Source organism: Poecilia reticulata, chromosome 22, assembly GCF_904066995.2.
Source record: "Poecilia reticulata chromosome 22, P_reticulata-male-v2, whole genome shotgun sequence".
NCBI lineage: Eukaryota > Metazoa > Chordata > Actinopteri > Cyprinodontiformes > Poeciliidae > Poecilia > Poecilia reticulata.
Genome location: NC_088851.1, coordinates 1,692,372 through 1,712,980, shown reverse-complemented (window position 1 = coordinate 1,712,980; position 20,609 = coordinate 1,692,372). Strand labels below are relative to the sequence as shown.

The window sequence follows — 20,609 nt, the reverse complement described above, 5'->3', positions numbered from 1 at the left end:
AGTAAAATTATGTAGGTTTGGTACATTAATTACAACAAGAGGAAAAAGTAAAAAAAATGTCTAATTTTCCTGAGCCAGCAGAATATTGAGGAACAGTTGAGGAAACAGAACATGTTTGCCACCTTCCAAATCATCTGCATTTTATTAGCCTGGACTGGTGAGTCCTTCCATTAGGAGTTTTTGTAACCATACAACCTTCCCCCCTCCCGTCTTCTCTCCCTCTTGAAGTATCTGCACTCCTCAACTCCCTCTTTCCCTCCCTCTCTCTGTCATTCTCTGTGGGGTCTGTAGGGTGAAATGGAGGCCTGGGGCCAACAAGCTGTCTCCACCAGCTACACTGATAAGACAAACACACACACGCATACTCACACAGAAGAGCCAACAGTCACAATCATAAGGTGTACAAACACTCACGCATACACTTTCACACACACGCATGAAGTTTTTTAAATTCAGTTCAGAATGTCCAAAGAGGGAACCACAGAAGGTCACTTATCTCTTTTTACCTGATAATTCTTCAAACACAACACACACATGCACACCCACACACACACATGCATTTGTTTAACAGACAAATGTGGACCCTTCTCTGCTGCTGTGCAGTACCCTGTTCATAAACCAGCAGAGCGTTATGTAAGCCCATAAATGACACAATACTAAATATATCTCTAAAATCAAAAACGACTTTCATAGCCATAGCAAATCTTGGATGTCATAATCAGGACTTTTTGGACCCTGGTAATATTCATTATTTGTCATATACATGCAGTAAAATAATGTATATCTTCAGTGTTAACAGCTCTGTTGTCACATAATAATTGTGCGTCAACTGACCCACTCTGCAAGCTGCATGTAGTTTAGCCCCATTGAAGTCTCTGAAGGTTAATATTATCATGCAGCTTAAACAAAAGTTAAATTGGAAAAGAAAGTGATAGTATCCTGACAGTCAGATCTTTGTTTCTTAACATAGAGCTGACTGTACATAGAGAGCTGATTTTGCTTTTGATTAGGACAGCTTACTAGTCTAACATTAGCATGTTTGCCCTTAGTTTTGATGCGACTCCATAATAAAACACTTTACTGCAGTTCCAGCAAATCATGCTTAGGCCAAACATACAGAAAGGCTGTTCTGCTTTATAAACTGTTTTGCGTTTATGACAGGTCTTCATGCTTTTTTGCTTGACTACATTTTTTCTGTGTGTCCGTGGTCGTTCACAGAACTGAATGATGCGAGTTCAATCAGAGGTTCACCTTCTAACATAAAACCAGGGCTACAATGGAATGGTTAAAAACAAAGCATGTTCATGTGCCAGAATGACCCAGTCAAAGTCCAGACCTAAAGCCAATCAAGAATCTGCGGCAATATCTAAAAACTATCAATACATCCCAAACACTCTGCATCTAATCTGAGCTGTTTTACAAAGAAGAATGGGCAAAAATTTCAGTCACCAGATGGGCAAAGCTGAGACAAACCCTAAAGACTAGCAGCTGGAATTTCAGTAAAAGGTGGTTCCATGTAGTAGTGACTCAGGGGGGCTGAATACCTTTGCACACCACATTTCCATTTATTTGAAAACATGTGTTGAATCATAATTTTGTTGTATTGTTACATCATTGTCTCAGTCTGTTTTTAATTCTAGACTTTAATTGTCTAAGTTTTACTTTGTATTTTAGTGTTTAAATGATCTCAGCTTTATATGTTCTAAACATAACTTCAAAGGTATAAAAAAACACACAACACAGATTTCACCATGTCTGATATCATTTGTCATGTTTGACCCAGAGAAAGACCCAGAACGGTCCGGAGGGTTGATGTTTCTCAGCTGGGGGATTTCCCTGGAGGAGCTGGACCAGGTGTCTGCTGACCCCGCCACCGACCCCGGATAAGGGAGGTATGGAAGGATAGATGGATGGAAGGACAGATGGCATTTATTAAAAAAATAAGTAGCAAAATATGAAAAGCTCGTTAAAAAAATGCATTTTTAAAAGGATACAGCAATGGTACCGTTTTACCATTGCTGTATTTGTCAGGAGACACGACACATATTTCTTGTGTAGTTGTCGATGTGTGTGCGTTAAGACAAAATGTGCATGTGTGACAAGTAAATCATGCTTAGGCCAAACATACAGAAAGGCTGTTCTGCTTTATAAACTGTTTTACATTGAACTCCGGCTACGTTGACGACAGATCAATGTAGCCGAAGGATGGGGGGAGGTTTGGTTAAGCTCTTTAACATGATTTGTGTCCCCTGTGTTCAAAGGAATCTGCCTGTGGACATGGGGGCTGGTCTAATCCTGAACCATCACCTCCCAACCAACTCGCCCTTTAAGGCACCAACTAAAGCCACCACCACCCAACATACACTGTACTGGTATAATGAATGTAATATTAATAAGTTAAAGTAATTTCATCCACAATGTTGCAACATAAATGTGTATTTCTTTAAAGAGTAACTAACCCCCAAATCAACTTTCCTTGTAAATAGACAGCCTACATCTTTCTGCCTTTTTCCACAGGTAGGATGTGTTGATAAGAAATCTGCTGAGTTAGTATGTTTCCACGAGGTAGGACGGATTCATGGGTAGCACAGATAGTTAGAACACCTGTGCGGCTGCAGTCACCAGAGCCCTGTTGTATTCTGGCCCTGGTTGGGTCTGCATTGTTTGCATCGAGTGCTGCATGGAATGTAGTTGTGGATCAAATGCCTGCTGAAGCTGCTGAGACCATTTGGTCTGGAAAAAAATATTTACCTAAGCTTCATCTTTTAAATATCAATAAATAAATTGTCCATTTGAGCAGGGGTGGTTTTAATAAGATAGATTCAATCTTAGACTGTTTTTTTTTGTTTGTTTGTTTGTTTTGTTTTTTAATGGTTACAGAAGATTCCGTCATTTTGATGGATTACAATTTACACCTGACTACTTCATACAGATACAGACACACTGATGTTTTTAACCTTAAGCAGAAAGTACATAGCACAGGTTACCAAAATAGATAAATGAAAAGTTTTCATCAGCATATCTACTCTGACCTGGACAATGAACAACACAGTTTAATGTCTCGGAGCTGACAGCACGTTGTACAGTTATGGACAGGACACAGTTGAACGGGTCTAGTGCAGAAGGAGCACATTCCTCCCAATGCTCCTCATTCAGAATCTTGATGACTTCTGATCACTTTAAATGGAGAAATGTTCCCTGATTTCAAAATTTTAGCTAAGTGGTGCTTGCAATTTGTTTGTCAGCCTCCAGATCAATATGAAAATCCTGACACTTTTGATTAAGCACAAGTGGGTGTAGAGTTCATATCCATGTTCAGAATTTAAGTGCAATCATTTAATTTGATTGTTTACATGTAGTTACTGGGGACAAAGTCAGTAGTTTTTGTCATAGTAAAAAGTTACATGTATTTATCTGATTGATGGCACAATGTGTGTTTTCCATTCATCTTGTTGAATATTAAACTGAATGAAAATTAAATGCATTTGAATATGTCATTGTTATTTTTAAAAATTGGTGCGTAAAAATATATTACAGGATTTTTTTGATGCTGTCAGAAAAAATAACAAAATGTCAAGTACAACCTCTGATACTGAGATCTTGAAGATGACTCATCACTGTACCCTCATCCACGGCATCTGAACCAATCAACAGACAACTTCAAACCGGCCTGCCTGGACAACATACCGGAGCCACAGGTTTCTGGGTTTCAAGGACTGGGGTGGATTTGGGCTCCAAGTACTAATTCAAAAACGCCAGACGAAACTATCATTGGTTACATTTTTCTTGTCTGTATTGCAAAGAACTACATAGCTTGGAATTTTAGTATTGGGACATACTATACAGTCCCTTTCATGCGTGGACATACCGTTTTCTTTTTAAATGTGCTTAAAGAGCTATGAATGTCGAAACATGATGACATTTGGGTTCTGAAACAGCTAAGAGATTCAGATTTACCTGCTGTCGCTGAAAACACAAATCCACTTTTCAGTATCCAAGAAACTAGGATTGGCTATTTGTAAGTGTGTAATTGTGTGTGCATATTTTCAGACTCATTCTGAAAGCTTGCAATGTGACAGACAAATCTCCTTAAGCTGTTAAATATTACACTGCTTTCACACTGGTATTAAAAACCTCTCTCTCTCTCTCTCTCACTCATCTCTTCTTTAGTGTTCACACCTCCAAAGCACTCCACCTTTTCTTCCATTGTCAGCATGCAACAAGATGCACTTCACACAACAACGTGCAGAGACATGGTGCTGAGCTCCCTCACCACAGTACTACTACTGTTCACTAAGACGTGTGTACATGTGTCTTAATCCGTAGTGCTTGTTGTAATGTCGAACTGATGTAGTTGCTGGCATAAGTGTATCTTCTCCTTGTCCCTAAATCCCACCACCCTAGCACTGATATTTCCTGACATTTATAGGAATCTTGTCAATCTCTTCAAATGAGCAGACTGCAAAGTTAAAGCAGAAAGGGATAAGAAAGTCTTGAATACAGAGGAGAAAGGAAAAAGTGAACAAAGGAAAGACAGAGAAGGGCAGCAGATACAAAGATTTTGTGACTCTTGTTTGATTAATGGCGTATTAGGCAGGAAGAGCTCTGTGAAATCTTTCTAAAAACGGATGGAAAATATTCTGCAAGAACTGAACATCTTACCCATCTGCCGAAATGGGTAACACAACGAATAAGCACATCCAAACATTTTAAGAACGAGAACCTGGTGAGGAGGAAAACCCCCAAACGATAGAGACTAGCCAAACACTAGACACCGCTAGCAACTCTGGGCTTCTGCTGACAGGGGCCGACATGGAAGTGATGCTGCAAGGCCTGGAGGAACAGACCATTTCAAAGCTGTCTGCTCAATCCTCACTGGATTGGGCTTTATTTGAGACGTCAATGAACAACACTCAAAGCAAAGCGCTGGAGCTCCAAGCCACCTGTAACATGCTAATAAAAGTAAACAAGATGATAAAGCTTAAAAGCAATGGTCTGGAAAAAAGGTCCAGATCTGTTAACATTCATACTGACTTAATGGAGAAGGGCGAGAGTCCTCGCCGCCCCCGTTTTTATCACAGAATGTTTGATGAAGATTTTTGAACCAGAGTCCTTCCCCACACTGTTAGACATGGACATCAGATCTGTGTAGCTGTAACCTAGAGGCTCCACATCCATTCATTGCAAGAATTACACCCCTACCAAAATAAAGAGTGAATGCTCAGACTTGCAAGAAAAAGGTTGTCTCATTTATTGCAAGAAAGAAATCCACATCTTCCCACCCTGCAGTTCCTGCAGCTTAGGAGCACTGGATTCCTTTACAGGATGTTTTTTTCCCACCAAGCTCCAGATCTCCAGACAAAAACTGGGCAAAAACAAACCTTTCTCACTCAAGAACATGCAAGATCCTTTGTGATGAGGTAGTAATGATCCTGATAGCATAAAAAACTATTTAGAGCTTTTGCTCTTAGCAATCAAATTAGAAAAATATGTTGCCCTTGCTTCTTTAACTGCATTATTAAAAGAGGCTAGAAGATCCTTTAAGAATAGAAGATGCTCCTGTAAATTAGATTTCTTCCACAAATGTTAATTGTTTCTGAAAAAACACTTTAAGCAGCAAATACTATCATTTACCTACAGTGTGGGATTTGACACAGGCAATAACCTCTTTTTAACACAGCAGATATTGTATAAAATAGAGGAGACAATGTTCATTAAAATGACCAGTCAGAGAATCTACATCACTGAGATAAAAATGAGTAGGCAGAAAAAAGGTCGGCTGTCGAAGAACTTAAAAACCTGGAGAAGACATCACAGCGACCTCAGAGGTCAAACAATGTTCAGATCTAAAGTAAAAACAAGGCTCTTGACACATCTCTATTAATAAAACATGATTACAAATGAACAAAATGATCATTTTTGTGGTGCTTCTACGTACCTTAGTGACTTTTCAGACATGTTAAATCTCTAACCTTTTACTTTCTATTTACTTTTTTTTTTTTTGTATCGCTGACTACAACAATCATAAGTGTCTTTGGACAAGACAAAGCCAGTGTGTTTCCACCTCATTGAGAGTCACATTATAGTTACTTTTAGTTCTTTTAGGCCAGTGGTGCCCAAAGTTGGACCTTGAGGGTCGGCATCCTGCATGTTTCAGTTCTCTCCCTAGTGGTAGTAACAACTTCCTCAGCAAGTCAATGTTTTCCTTAGGCCTTCTAATGAGCCATCATTTGATGCATAAGACTGACATGACGTTGTCATAAACATGTCATAACGGCCATGAACATGAAGGAGTCTTCAAGAAAGTTTACAGCGGTTGTCATGAAGTGTCCTTCAGAAATAATGACACTTTTAATGCAAAGTTGCTCTAAAAGTGTAAACTTTGCATTATACGGTCTATAATGACTCTTAACACAAAGTTCTATTAAAATTTGCATTAAAAGTGTCATTATTTACCGAATGACACTTGATGACAACAGTCATAGTCATGAAGACTCCTTCATGTTCAAGACTGCTGTTATGACATGTTTAAGACAGTGTCATGTCAGTCTTATGCACACCCCTTCAAATAAAGTGTGACCCTTTCTGTAGAGAAATCCTGACCAGTCTAACTTGAACACTCATTGCAAAAATCCAGATTCTGTCAATCAATTATGTACGAAACATTGCAACAGCAAAATTATATATAAGCCAGGAAGGTAACTGGCATCTACAGTGAATAAACATACACACAAGTGTTCCATAGGTGATGAGTTGCTATAACTGTGAGCTGCATGTGCAAGCAGATAAAGAGGGATGCAGGGAGGATCAACCAGAGAGGAAACGGAAGGATTCACAAAATGAAAAATAAACAAAAAGCACACAAGTAGAATAACAAACAATTGCCACAGAGAAGACGGAGCACACTAGTTGCTTACCTTGACGTCTTCTGCAAGGCATGGAAACTGCCCATTGGCTGACAAGTCCAGACTGGATGCACAGGGCTGCTGTGAATGGCTGGTGAAGAGGAGGCGGGTTTGGATGCAACGAAGGGCGCGGAGCATCCAGCCATGTTGGCGTCGGATCTGCCACTGGAGCTGATCCCACTGGCTTCCAACCATATGGAGGATATCCTTCAGAGCTGGAGGAATAAGAACAAGAGGAACCAGGGGACAAGTCAGACAGGATAATAGTTATCATGAAAATAACTTACCTACCTATTGCTTTGGTAAGCTAGAAAATTCTTTCAACCAACCTATTTTGACAAAACAAAACATGGGGATTAAAACTGCACTGTTGTGAGTTTTGTAAAAAGTTTGCTGATAAGTGAATCTTATTCAATAGTTTTATCTTTTGAACTGTGTTTATTGGTTGCATCACCCAGAAGGTTCAGTGCTTTGTCCATTTTTGAAGTAAATACTTTTTGGTGACCCGGCCATCTCAAAGTTAATGCAGTTTAGTAGTCACTGGAGAAGGCAGGTCTGTTATGTTAGTTCTTACATGTTAAGTGTTTTTTGGAATAATTATTCCCTGTGGTTTGGGATGCTGTGCAGTTGGGTGGGTTTTTGGTCTTATGCTGTCAGACAGTTGTTTTTATCCAACTATAACTGTTTCAACAAGAATGTTTTTGTTGTTGTTTTACCACCAGGACCAGCTGATCAGTTTCATCTCAATAAATCAAATAATACCTGAACTATGAGCCCAAATCCCAGAGCTTCCTGGGTGCAGAGCAGGACCAACAGATGGAGAGAAGCAGGAAGTTCTCTTTTATTGATCATAATAAATAAGAATCATATCCCTTCTCCATCGTCTCTCTATTCGACTTCTAACCAAAGATTTAGAGAGGAGCAACAAAAGCAAAGGAGGTGGATTAGCAGAATTTGGTGTCATCCAGGACATGTTACTGTGGAATATCGTCTCTGCTGCCTGAAAGTAGAGCAGCTAGCATATCATACCAGTCGTGAAACTGTTTTACAGCAGCAGTCATCTATCAGAGATTCTTTAGTCTTTGTGAAACCAACTGCTATCAGACCCCTTCCTACCCACAGTATCACCATCCACAATGACTTTCGGGATTGTTGTGGATGGAAGATACTTAAATTTATGACATTTTATTTCCCTTTGGGGTAATTACAGTACTTCTGAATTTAACTGAAGCTATAATATTGAAAATGAACATGGTATCAATTGCTATAAACACATTTCTCTCAGTTTTGTCTCCTTTTTTGTTGTTGTTTGTTTCCACATCTCCAATCCCTCAACCCCAATCTCCTTTCTTGTCTTCATCCTTATCTATCGCCACATTAATAAGGTTTACTTCCTGAAGGCCAGTGGCTTAATCCAGGTAAAAACAATAACAATAATATTAATGTGTGAAGTAAGAACATACCCAGCTGGTGGGAGGTGATGACGCTGAGTAGTGCTTTTCCTTCTACCAATATGCTCTCCTTCAGCGCATGTTGACTGTCCACATTCAGCTTGAAGGTCTGAAAGAGAAGCAAAGTTCACTGTAAATCAACACCATAAACAGAACAATTCAGGGGTGTGGAAACTTAACCAGTCTATCTTAAAGTAGCTAACTTGAAGGTTCCTTTTGTCCATCAGATAATTTTAGAAAATATCAATGCACATGCTTAAAATCTAGCAAAGTAAGCTAGTTTTCTTAACCAGAATTTCACAATAAAAAAAACTTAGCAGCTCTCTGGACACAGCATGGTTCACTGCAGCCCTTCTAATGGAGCTTAGGTTCTCAGTTTGATTGGTCATTGGTCAGTGTTTCTGGATCAAAAGCGTCATGAATGTGATTTGACTTTTCATCATTTTCTTCCATTTTGGCGACTCTCCTTTTATACAACACATGCCTTGTTCCCAGACTACTAAGCAGGTAATAATTGAATAATTAATTCAGAGTAATGTACTATTGATAACTAGAATCAGTTGGAATGTATGTATGACTAAATTGAAATAATTCTTTTGTACAGTTGAGATGACATTTGCTGTGAATAGACACAAATTAAATACATTTAACTGAATTTCACTGAATTCACAAAGTTCTGCTTATGTAAATTCTTTTCTAGAAATCTAAATTGGTGTAACATTATGTAAACGTGAGTGAGCCAAATTTCTGCTGCTATTTTAGGTAGCTGCAGTTATTTTGGTCATTTAGAGTTTGAGATGATTACCTTATGAGCACTGATATTCTGAGAGGAGAGGATGCTAACTGGTTCACAAAGTAAAAATAATAATAATAATAATAATAATAATAATAATAATAATAATAATAATAATAATAATAATAATAATAATAATAAAGAGATCCTGTGGGTTTGAATGCAACCATACTATTTAAGCTCCCATTGGTGAATTCATCTGATTTTGAGTTGCATTTAGCACCCACAGTGATTGTAAGCTTTGAACAACATCTCAGATTTCCTAAAACATCTGCAGTTAAGAAAGGGGGAGGAGTGCAAATTCTCATCACATATAATTATGTAATACATTTTGTCTCTTATTGTACAATTTATACATCTGAACCTAGAAATTTGCAAAGGGAGAAAACATGAAAACAGAGTCCTATTTTAATATAAAGAAAAAGAGAACTCTAGTATAGTTAGCAGGAAAAACACAAAGGAAAGGGGAAGATGAATAAAAAAAATGAGAGCAGATATGATGCTGGATGAACTGATTATAATGGTTTAATGGATAGATAGATAGATGGACAGACACAAAGTAGCCTGAGGCAGTGTTGGTAAAACCCTCCAGTCTGGTCTCTGAACACCATTAGAGCTCTTTCTGATCTTATTTGTGTGTGTGTGTGTGTGTGTGTGTGTGTGTGCGTGCGTGCGTGCGTGTGCGTGTGTGAGTCTCTCTGGAGGAGCTCAAGCCGCAAGACTTAACCACCTCTGACAACCTGCTGTGCTGCAGTGGGAAATGCTGCACACTGATATTTAGATCCATGCATGCTCACACAATACACACACTTCGTTCTCAACACACTGCTGTAGGTTGTGTGTATACGTGCACTTAGGTGGGTTTTGTGTCATTCTCCTACTACTACATTCTATGAGTACATCAAAAGAAAGCACAAAATAAAAAACTCAATCTGAATTTTCTAATAAACAAATTAGATGCTTCAGGTGTGATTGTCGAAACCTAAATGAAAGAAATGCTTTAGTTTTTCCATTCATGACTTTCTTTAAAGGGGATCTATAACATTGTTTTTGTGTATTTCTGTACTTCCATCCGGGTCGTTACTGCTTCTAGAAAATCTGAGCATTCTTTTGGCTATATGTTCATTTGGTGTCTGGAAAACGAGACGTTTCAAAAACCTCATGAATATTACTGCCCTGTTACCTAGCAACCACAGGGTGTAGGCAAGTGAGAGCTCAAGTGGGTACACTCAGCCCTTCCTGAGGCTGTGGGAACATTGTCTTATTCAGAAACGCTGCTGCGTTCTTGATGGTAGTGGAGGAGTCTCCACTTCTTCTGCTTCTGGCTCTGACTCAGGGATCAAAGCTATACCACCGTTCCACTGCTCATCAACTTGAAGCCATTTTACGGATTCAAACCGGCATTTGCATTAGAGCTTAGAGCTCAGCTCCATCCCGCTACCCACCCCCTGCTACCCTGAGACCTGTGGTTCCATTCGGGCGGCGCTGGCTTGAAGTCAGCTTTTCTTTGGTTCATTTGCAGGGGAGTGCGTACCGAGACATGCCATCTTCCAGATCCTTCAGAGGATCAATAGAGAAGGCCAGTCTTTTTGGCAGATGGCATCAAAAAAATTGCATCATATTCTATTTTTAGCTCACAGGTTGATATTAGGGGTGCTCCAGTAGAGCTGCCCTGATTTAATTCTGGGTGATTGCAAATTGGTCATTACACGTCAAAGATCTTATCTTCCTCCACAAAGGCCTGAAAATCAGCCACTGTCCCTTTTTGCTCTGCTTCGAGAGAGAACTGACTGACAGACCCGCTCACCAGGTCACATCTTCACTTACCCAGTCACCCAACTGTTGCAAACTTAGCAATTTTGTTGGAGTGTCAGTTATAAAAATCCTTATTGGCCAAAGTTGGTCAGCAGGTCAGCCATTTTAAAGTTCTGATTGGCCAGAAAATTAAGGTATTAAGTAGATTTTGTTGAAAAGCAGTAGTTGTACTATGTAAACAACTTGACCTAAAACAATTGTCTGTTTTTGTCTGTATAAGTACATGACTGGCATCTTTGTTTGAAAGTATTTCTGTTTGAGTTTAGTGGAAACCAGGGGTGAAAGTAGTTTTAAATTATTGGGAGTACTATGACAAAAAACAAATATATATATATATATATATATATATATATATATATATATATATATATATATATATATATATATATATATATATATATATATATATATATATAAATATATATATATATATATATATATATATAGCTTATTTGTGTTCTTTGGAGTTTCTGTGCTGATTAATTTTTTGGTGAAGTGATAAAAGCTCTTGAATTGCTACAGAATGAAGCTGTATGTCCCTCAAACCACTGGCTGCAATGTTAACACTGTGAGATGCCATGAGATCTAAATCCTGAACATCATGGCATGGAGTGCATCCCACTTTTCCACATCTGGCATATAACCATTCATTTCAGCTTTTAAACTGGTTCTATTGATCCTGTGTCCAGACAGAGGGATAATCAGTAGCCCAACATCATGACCTGTTTGTTCTGAAGATCCTGCAGCTTCCACTTCTCTTCCTAACATGGCGCCTCCTCACCCTGACTCTCATACTGACAGGAGGAACCACAGAGCTCTGTTAGGTTAAAAGCTCATCTTCTGAAGTTGGGATATTTTTCCTCCACCAGGTTCCAGAGGAATCACCTCAAACCAGATGTTGGACTGGATTTTATTTCAATGTCATTTGTGAATGTTAGCTTCTCATTTTCAACAGTTTAGCGATAAAGGTTGAAAAGGGTTATCATTTTGGATAAAAAACCCATCAACATTAATATTTCCACTAAATAAGGGGCAAAAAAATAACAAAAAAAAAAAACAAACAAACAATTGTTTGATAAAGGAAAAGACTCTCAGGCTTTGAGCCCGACAGTACCAAACTATTTTTTTTTAATATTAGACAATTAATTTTCATATAATTAGAAGACGTTTGTTTGTTAAATACTTAATTAAACATATTTACCGTGTTTGATGTTTGTTGTAAATGACGTATAGTCACAAAGAACGAGGTAATTAGTCCAAGTTTGTCGTTTATTCGTTCAGAAACTACAGCGGCTGTGATGCACCAAGGCAAAGGTAAACAAAGGTAAAATAACCCGAAAAGGCGATCAACTCCAAACCACTCGCTCACTTTACTCTCCGTCTCTGTCATTTAAGCACATCCATTGCCATGGCAACCTCCTGCGCTCCACAAGCCGACCGTTACTAAAACCATAACATTCAGTCCGGTACGATAATAGGTTTTCAGGCTTGATATTTATTTTGCTATCATTAATTAAACCCTTTTAGGACTAGAATTATAAAGATTATCAATAGAGCATAAGCTCAGGTTCGCATATAATGGTTGTGCTCCAAATAATGCTGCACAGCCATTATTTGGAACATTTCAATAACCAATACAATCCTTAAATCCAGGTCTTTCGCAATTTATATGTTATTAATCCATAACAACTAAATAAAATGCTAAAAACTCCAAAGAAAAATCCCAAAAACGTAATTCGGTTCATAATTTTTTTCCAATATATTGCAAATATAATTTCCTAATCCTATTTACCAAATTTGTAAATACAAAAAGCTGCACAGAGGCCTTCTGAACCATAGAACTTGTATTTTGATTTTTTGCAAAAGTTAGTTTTTCACATACTGCCAAGTTTATAACATCTATCCAAAGCCAGAATAGAAATGTGCGTGTCATATAGACTTTGTATATTGTGGCGGACATTTTACGACAATGTATGCTATTTGTGTCCTGTTTGTACCGTTACTGTTTCTCAATAAAGATCTATAAAAAAATAAAATAAAAAAAACGTGTAGCTTCGTTTTGTACACCACTTCCTCATAGGTGGTGCAGGTACGCTGTACATGTGGCACAAAGCTCAGCAAGGCTGCAGACTGAAGAGGAACAGGAACCATTTGTGTTGAAATACAGTTGGAAGTGGCTGTTTTCTCTCATTTAATAATTTAATGTATTAAACATTCATGAATCTTTTGATTCAAGCACTTCAAGTTGCATGTAAACAGGTGAAGAGATGAATCACATTTTAAGTAAAAACAAAATAGATATTTAAATATTTTTATTATATAATAAACATACATGTAATGAAAGATTATATTTTTAAATAAATATTTTATGTGATTAAAGTAAACAATTATATAATCAGACATCTGTCAGGACACTGGGTTTTTGGGTTTGTTTTGCTTTTCATTTTATTTAGCTTCATGTTTTAATTCACTTTAGTTTAGCCCTTCATGGTCCTTTTGATATTATTAGAGGTATTTAGTGTAATTATTAGAATTATATTATTGCTTTTCCTTGTTTGTCTGAGTCCATGTCAAGCCTTCTTTAATGACTATCGTTTAATTCTATTGTATCCAAGTTATTTCTTATTTCAGCCTCCCTGCAGGGTTTCTAGTAATGTTTATTTCTTAATTTGATCACCATAGGTTCAGTTATTCTTCCATGTCTGAGTCTGTATCTTTCTTTAGTAATTCTAGTTGGGTTATTTCTTTGATTAGATCTTCTAGTTTCTCCAGCTCTGTGTTCCTTAGTTCTTATTGTCAGATCAGCCTTGTTTCTATTTAGGTTCAGTTCTGGTTTTCCTCATATCTTTATCTCCTAGTTCATCAGGTTTTCTTTACTCTTAGTGTCTTTTGTATTAGAAGTATTTTTTAGTTCCCTGTTGCCTCCCGTCTGTGTTCCCAGCAGATCTCCTTAGTTTCCCTGTTCCACCTTCTCCCCAGCCCTCAGCAGCTCCTGTGCCAAATGACTCACACCTGCTGTCACTCTTCTCATTTATTCCATTGTCCCACTGCTGAAGCTCCTCTTTCTCAGTCACAACTCACCAGTCCAGCTTGTTTCCCTGCTCACCACGTTGCCGGTTGTTACTGTTGTTATTCCTCGTGTCTCCTGTTTCATTGTTTTGAATGTCCTTGTTTTTCCTGGATTTTGGATTTAGTTGTTTATTTTGTTCATTAAAATAACATCCACACAAAGTAAGTCTACTGCCTGCTGCGTTTGTGTCCACTGCCACATGACACAAACCAGATGAAAGAGCCCATCTTTAAACATTTAATGTGTAATTAAACAATAAAGGTGACAAATTTTATGAAAAAGATCACACTTTAATAAATATTTGTTGTATTTAACATTACAGGTAAGTGAACATGTAATGAAATAGATCCTGTCCTAGAATTTTATGCAATTGAACATTACGGGTAACAAGTGATGATCATCATTTTATGAATTTAAAAAAAATATTTTTTCAAATATAATTTTGGTTAAAAAATAAAAAGGGTCAAAATTGAATAAAAATATGCCTAATCTATGTAGTTTAGTACAGTGGTTCTTAACCTTTTTTGAGGTACCGAACCCCCCAGTTTCATTTGCGCATTCACCGAACCCTTCTCACTCCTCCCTCCCTCCCCCTCGCCGACACACAAAATACTTTGCGTATTCTGATTTAGTAATGTAATTATATTAGCTGTGTTACCACCCCCACACCACTAGAGGCAGTACCAACCCCGAAAAGATGCGACTAAGGAGCAGATTTAGACTATAGAATTTGGTCAAAACTGTGAGCTTTGCTGAAGTCATTAAAGACACAAGTTCAAATCCATGCTGAGAGTGGAGCTCCTTCAATCAGTGCTCCTCCGCAGCTCTGATTGGCTAAGCAATGTAACGTGATTCTCTGCAGCAAGTGATGGCAAAGCGGGGCGTCATCACGACTTTACACAAGTGTCTCTTTACCTCCGCGGCAGAAGCTCCGCCGAACCCCTGGGGTTCGATCGAACCCAGGTTAAGAACCACTGGTTTAGTAGAATAATTTGACAGATTTTGAGTTAATGGGTCACATGACCTACAAGCTATTTAAGAAAAATACACAATTTTGACTACAGAAATAGCTAAAAAATATATAAAATGTTAAAATGTAATACGGGTGAGTGTGCCTCATTTATACAGTCTAGTAGAACAATTTCACACATATTGAGTTACTGGGGCACGATTTGGAAGCTACTGAAGAAAACATTTAATGTTAAAATTATTTAAATTATTGAACATTACTTAAAATTTTAATAGAGGATAGTGTGCCTCGTGTAATAGCATGAATGACCACTATTTTATATCAGTTGGTCACAAGACAAAGCATTTATTTACAGGAGTGTTTTCGGAAATTGAGGGTCCCGATGTGAAACTCCGAGCGCTTGAGGATGGACTAGTAAAGAACAGCTGGCCGAAATTAGCATTCATAAATCGGATCAACCTTGAGCTGAACATCCCTTACTCCGCGGAGCGTGGGATATCCAGTATTCAACTTGAAAACAACTTCACTGAGGTCGGCAACACAATGAAAACACCGGTGTTCTTAATAGTTTGTTTTGGTCTGTGGACACCAAAAATGGCGCCGAGCGACGTAAACGTCATACGCTGTGACGTCAGCTCCAAAGGTCTTTGTCCATCCATCCATCCATTTTCTTTCACCCTTGTCCATCGGTGGGGTCGGGAGGGTTGCTGGTGCCTATCTCCAGCTAACGTTCCGGGCGAGAGGCGGGGTCACCCTGGACAGGTCACCAGTCTGTCGCAGGGCAACACAGAGACAGACAGGACACACAACCGTGCACACACACACACACACACACACACACCTAGGGGCAATTTAGACAGACCAATTAACCTAACAGTCATGTTTTTGGACTGTGGGAGGAAACTGGAGTACCCGGAGAAAACCCACACATACACAGGGAGAACATGCAAACTCCATGAAGGAAGACCCCAGGCCGGGAATTGAACCCAGAACCTTCTTGTTGCAAGGCAACAGCTCTACCAACTGTGCCACTGTGCAGCCCCAAAGCTCTTTGTATTTACAGCATTTTGTACCCAGAAATAAAGTCAGACAGGAAATGAAGTCCTGTGAAAATATCTCACGATATCTTATGCTGTCGACGAGAGAATGGGAGATCCAAACCAGGAAGTGATTGAGCAGATCTAAAAGCCATATGGATGGATATCGCGAATGGATATGCCTCGTGTGTTTGGTTCCTCCGTTTACTATAAATCTGTGAAGTCGTAAATGCGGCCATGCAGCGCTTCTGGGACATGTGGATTGTCGGAAAAGTAAGTAAAATTCTTACGGTTTTATATGCAAAAAAAAAAAAGTGCTCTACCTTACGTGGTTCAAATTCTACCAGCATTTGAAAACTATTTACATGCAACTCAGATCGCCAGCGATCCGGCCGGCTGTAAAATTGATAAGCCTCCCTGAACACAGCTGGTTGATTAGTTAGTTTTAAACTCCTACTCTGCTCGTTATTTTGGAAATGGAACCGAAACGCACAGAATTGCGCTACAATAATCAACTGAGATTATTATTGTTGTTGGGTCATTAATTTGAACACGCTTTGTTGATTTTTTTTTGTTCTTTCATAAAGTTACGGACGTTTTGATAAGGAGTCAGAAGAGGACGTGCTGGTCTCAGCGTCCTGACGGCGTTCAGTCTGCCACCTAATGCTGAGATCGACTCAAAACCTTCCGCGATCGACGTGTTGCACCGCTGCTCTAGCAAAGCACGAACAGTTCAGAAACAATATTAAATGGGGAAAAAAGTTATTTATTAACTGATGAAGTCGCATTTTAGATTGTTCTTGAAAAACTAATCAGTCACGGCTAATTAGTGGGTGAACTCACGGCTGGACAGTGAACCCATTGATTCTTTACAGCAGACAGCAGCTCCCCTCTCTTGCAGGTACTGCGTCCCCCCGCTAAATCTTTTAGGGGTATGCAGTACCCTGCCGTACCCCCTTACTTTCACCCCTGGTGGAAACCCCATTAAGTTTTTTTTTTTTTTTTTACGCCAAAACTGACTAGTGTCAGCTTCTGGCTTATGCACTTTGCATGCGGTTAGTAAAAGTTGTTTACAGTAAGTGATGATGGCTAATCCTTTCTGAGGCCGAGAGGAAAAGCTGCCAGAGCACCATAAGATGGGGTGTTGCTCTCATTTCCTTACTATTCAGTGATCTTTTCTTTGTGTTGTCTTAGCTTGACCATTATTGAATTAGATCAGTAATTTTAAAGGGCATGGACATTTATGCTCTCATTTAGTTTACTTATTAAAAATTTAATTAGCTGGTATTGGTTTGCAAAAGTATGTTTTCAATTTCACACTAAAGGATTTTAAACATTTTTATTGAAAATTAAAGTTAAATTGACCCTGATTTCATTTACAAAATGACTGAAAAGATGAAACAAAGCAGGTGAAATTTTATATAAGCATTGTATCATGAAATTGAGAAAGTATTCCTCCACCCATGATGAAGTAGGACCACTGTGTTTCCCAGACTCCTTGATCAAGTCATTCCTGTTGATCCAGAGACATGCCCGTTTCTTCATAGGTATTCATTAGGTATTGCTCTAAGAATTAATGTTTTATTTGTCAGAATGCTTGATTAAAATTCTGGCTGACTTTGTGTCTATTTTCTCTCACTCTTATTGAACATAGAAGCTCTAAGATATTTAACACATGGATGCGGGACTCCTGTTTAAAACAAGCATGATGAGAAGAAGCAAAGAAAAGCCAGCATGCAGCTTCGGTGCATCTCCACGTTTTTTCCTGAGACATTCCTTCATCTTCGATGAGAGATAGATGGCCCATGGCATCAGTCAACACATGGCAAGGTCACACCCCCACACGGCCAATATTTATGGAGGAGGATATAAACAGAGGAGATGAATGGAGCAGCGCGTTTTAAACCCAGGCAACTAGCAAGAAGCTGGAAGAATCTGACTAAAACTGGTCAACATAGAATCATTTAGAGCTTAGATTTCATTTTAAATTTACAATCCCACATGTTTGCTTTTGTCTGATCTCCACACAACTATATAATCAATATTTACAAATGCATGAAGGAGATAATTGCGACCAGCTTTCCATTAATTTTAGATTTTAGTATCTAGGCCAACTAATTATTGGCCTAGATAAAGAGACTGGATTTATAAAAAGACACATGTCATTATTTTGTGTGGTATGAACAGGAGGTGTGACACTTTAATAAAATGTTGTAAATACATTTTAATCTCTTTAGAATTAGTAAATTTTAATAGATAATATTGGAAAACAGAAAACATGAGTGGTGTTTCTATGCACATAGAGCTATCTGAAAACAAAATGTAATTGGACATTTAGCCAACTTCACCAAACCTATGTCCTATGCCAGAGACAAAACAGATATATTTTTAGTACCTACAAGTAAGGGATTATAATAAAATAAAAAAAGGAATTATGACCATGATTACTTAAAGCTGGGACCTTCATGGGCTGGATTTGAAGTTGTCTGTTTTTTGTTTGTTTTTTTTTTAAACAGGAAACTAAATGAACTGTTGTCACATCAGAAAGTAATTCAGAATTTTAGCAAAAGGCAGCTGAAGATCACATGTGGTGCCACACACAGCTAATGCAGGTAAACTCCACGAGATCTGTGAAAGATGATGCTTAAGTACAGCAACAGCAAAAACAAAAATAATATCAATAATGTAATTTGGAGGGGGTGGTTGTCAATTTACTCTTTGAGGGGGTCTAGCGGTCCTGTACTTAGAAAACACCTGCTTTCATTAAAACTTAACATTTCTTCTTTCTTTACTTTGTGTAAGCAAATAGAAACCACAATGCACATTGCATGTTGAATTAACAGTTAACCCATAAAACATGACTGGCTTCTTCACCTCTCCACCACAGATTCAATACATTTATACAACAACCAAATAAAAAACAAGTATCTTTATTCTTTAATGTTTGCTGATTATAAATTACCTTAAATCTCACAGCTGAAAGTGTAATTTCTTATTGACCTCTCTGACCTACTTTATTTCCTGATAAGCTGATGAATACCTCACAACTAATAAACATAAAATACATCCATCAAAGCTACAGAAGAAACAGCATGACAGCATGTGTCTCTGGGATATGGCTGGTTGTTCGGAAGGATTTAGGTTGTGCAGATTAGCTGGGCTATCAGAGAGCAATCGTATTTCAACGCCTTCCTCCACCAACGATTTGGCTCAGTTTCCTCCGTTTAATATATGGAGAGCATGGAATCGATAAGAGTAGAAAAGCCAACTATCAATCACGGGATGATAAGGCATGAAAAGCAGCTCAGCGTTTATGCACGTTAGACAGCAGGTGGTAATAGGAGGCTGTGTGTGTTAGAAATCTATGCGTCTGTGTTTGCATATGGAAGGATAAACCGTAGCAAATTTATGCAGCGCTGCAGACAGGGAAAAGAGGAGGTAGACAAACAGAAGTTTTCATATTTCTTGGTTTTATTGTTAAATACAAAACTGATGAATTACACAAAAAAATATTAGAAGGTGCTGGTTTGAATGCTAACTGCTCTGTTTTCTCCTCAAACACCCTGAAGTTAGACTAAACTTTTCAGCACAATTTTTGAGTTCAGATTGTAATGGAGATTAACTAAACAGAATTGAATTTTAATGAGCTAAACTAACTTTTAACCCTTGTCACCATTGTCAATATGTCCAATGACATTTATCTAAATATGCTGTGGAAGAACCAGAATGCTGGTGTTACTGGATCTGAATACAGCATTTGGCTCTTTGGACCATGGTATGTTATGGAAGTGACTGGAGAACTGGGCTGGGCTCAGTACTTGACTCGTTAGAGTCTTACTTGAGGGTCAGGCAGTTCTTTGTGTCAATAGGACAAAAATCTTGTGCAGAGTACCCCTATTTAACTTTATGTTAAATAGGGTTCTTCCTATTTAACATATGCAGTACATGCAGAACTGAACTGAAAATATAAGATCAGTCTGAAAGGCTTTAGCAGAAGATGCTCATCAGGCGAACACACAAATATTCCTACTGTCTTCAGCAAAAGCCATTATTTTGACTTGCAGAGACCAACTTTGACTCTCAATACAAACATAAAAGTATCTGTTTAATTGGACATTCAATTGTACTTTGAAGGCACTGAAATGTTTTTTCCAGGAAACAAAAAATTTCAAAAATTAGAATGATAGAAAAAAAAAGTTAGAGTTACAGATGGAGCAGTTCAGATCTGGAAAGCAGGAGAGTTTTCTCATCAGAAGCATGGCTGTTTTCTTCAGCTTAATGCCGTTTTCTAAAACAATCTTAATTTTCTGAGGTCTTCATTTTCACCTTATCAGGTGTTTTGTTGGAAGGAAGTAAGTAAGTAAGTAAGTAAGTAAGTAAGTAAGTAAGTAAGTAAGTCGATCTGGTCAGTAACTTAATTGTGTATAAAACAAACTAGCAGCTTAGGTTAGACAAACTTAGGGATGTATTAGCAGCTCTTGCCTTGATGGTTGGAAGTTCTGCTCTGATTAGCATACAGTACATATACTTAGTTGTAAGTTGAGCAGCTTCAAAGCCTGAGTAATTAG

At 38.2% G+C, this 20,609-nt stretch overlaps 1 protein-coding gene across 10 annotated transcripts in view; it reads right to left on the bottom strand.

Annotated features, from left to right (window-relative positions):
* The window catches only part of akap6 (A kinase (PRKA) anchor protein 6), a 224,321-nt gene that overhangs the window by 118,781 nt on the left and 84,931 nt on the right, over positions 1-20,609 (bottom strand). For all 10 annotated transcript variants that reach the window (XM_081603033.1, XM_081603032.1, XM_081603036.1 and 7 more), the window contains 2 exons: positions 8,369-8,465; positions 6,918-7,120 (listed from right to left, as the gene is read on the bottom strand). In XM_081603033.1, coding sequence (XP_081459159.1) covers positions 6,918-7,120; positions 8,369-8,465 — 300 coding nt within the window. The remainder of the gene's footprint in view (positions 1-6,917; positions 7,121-8,368; positions 8,466-20,609) is intronic.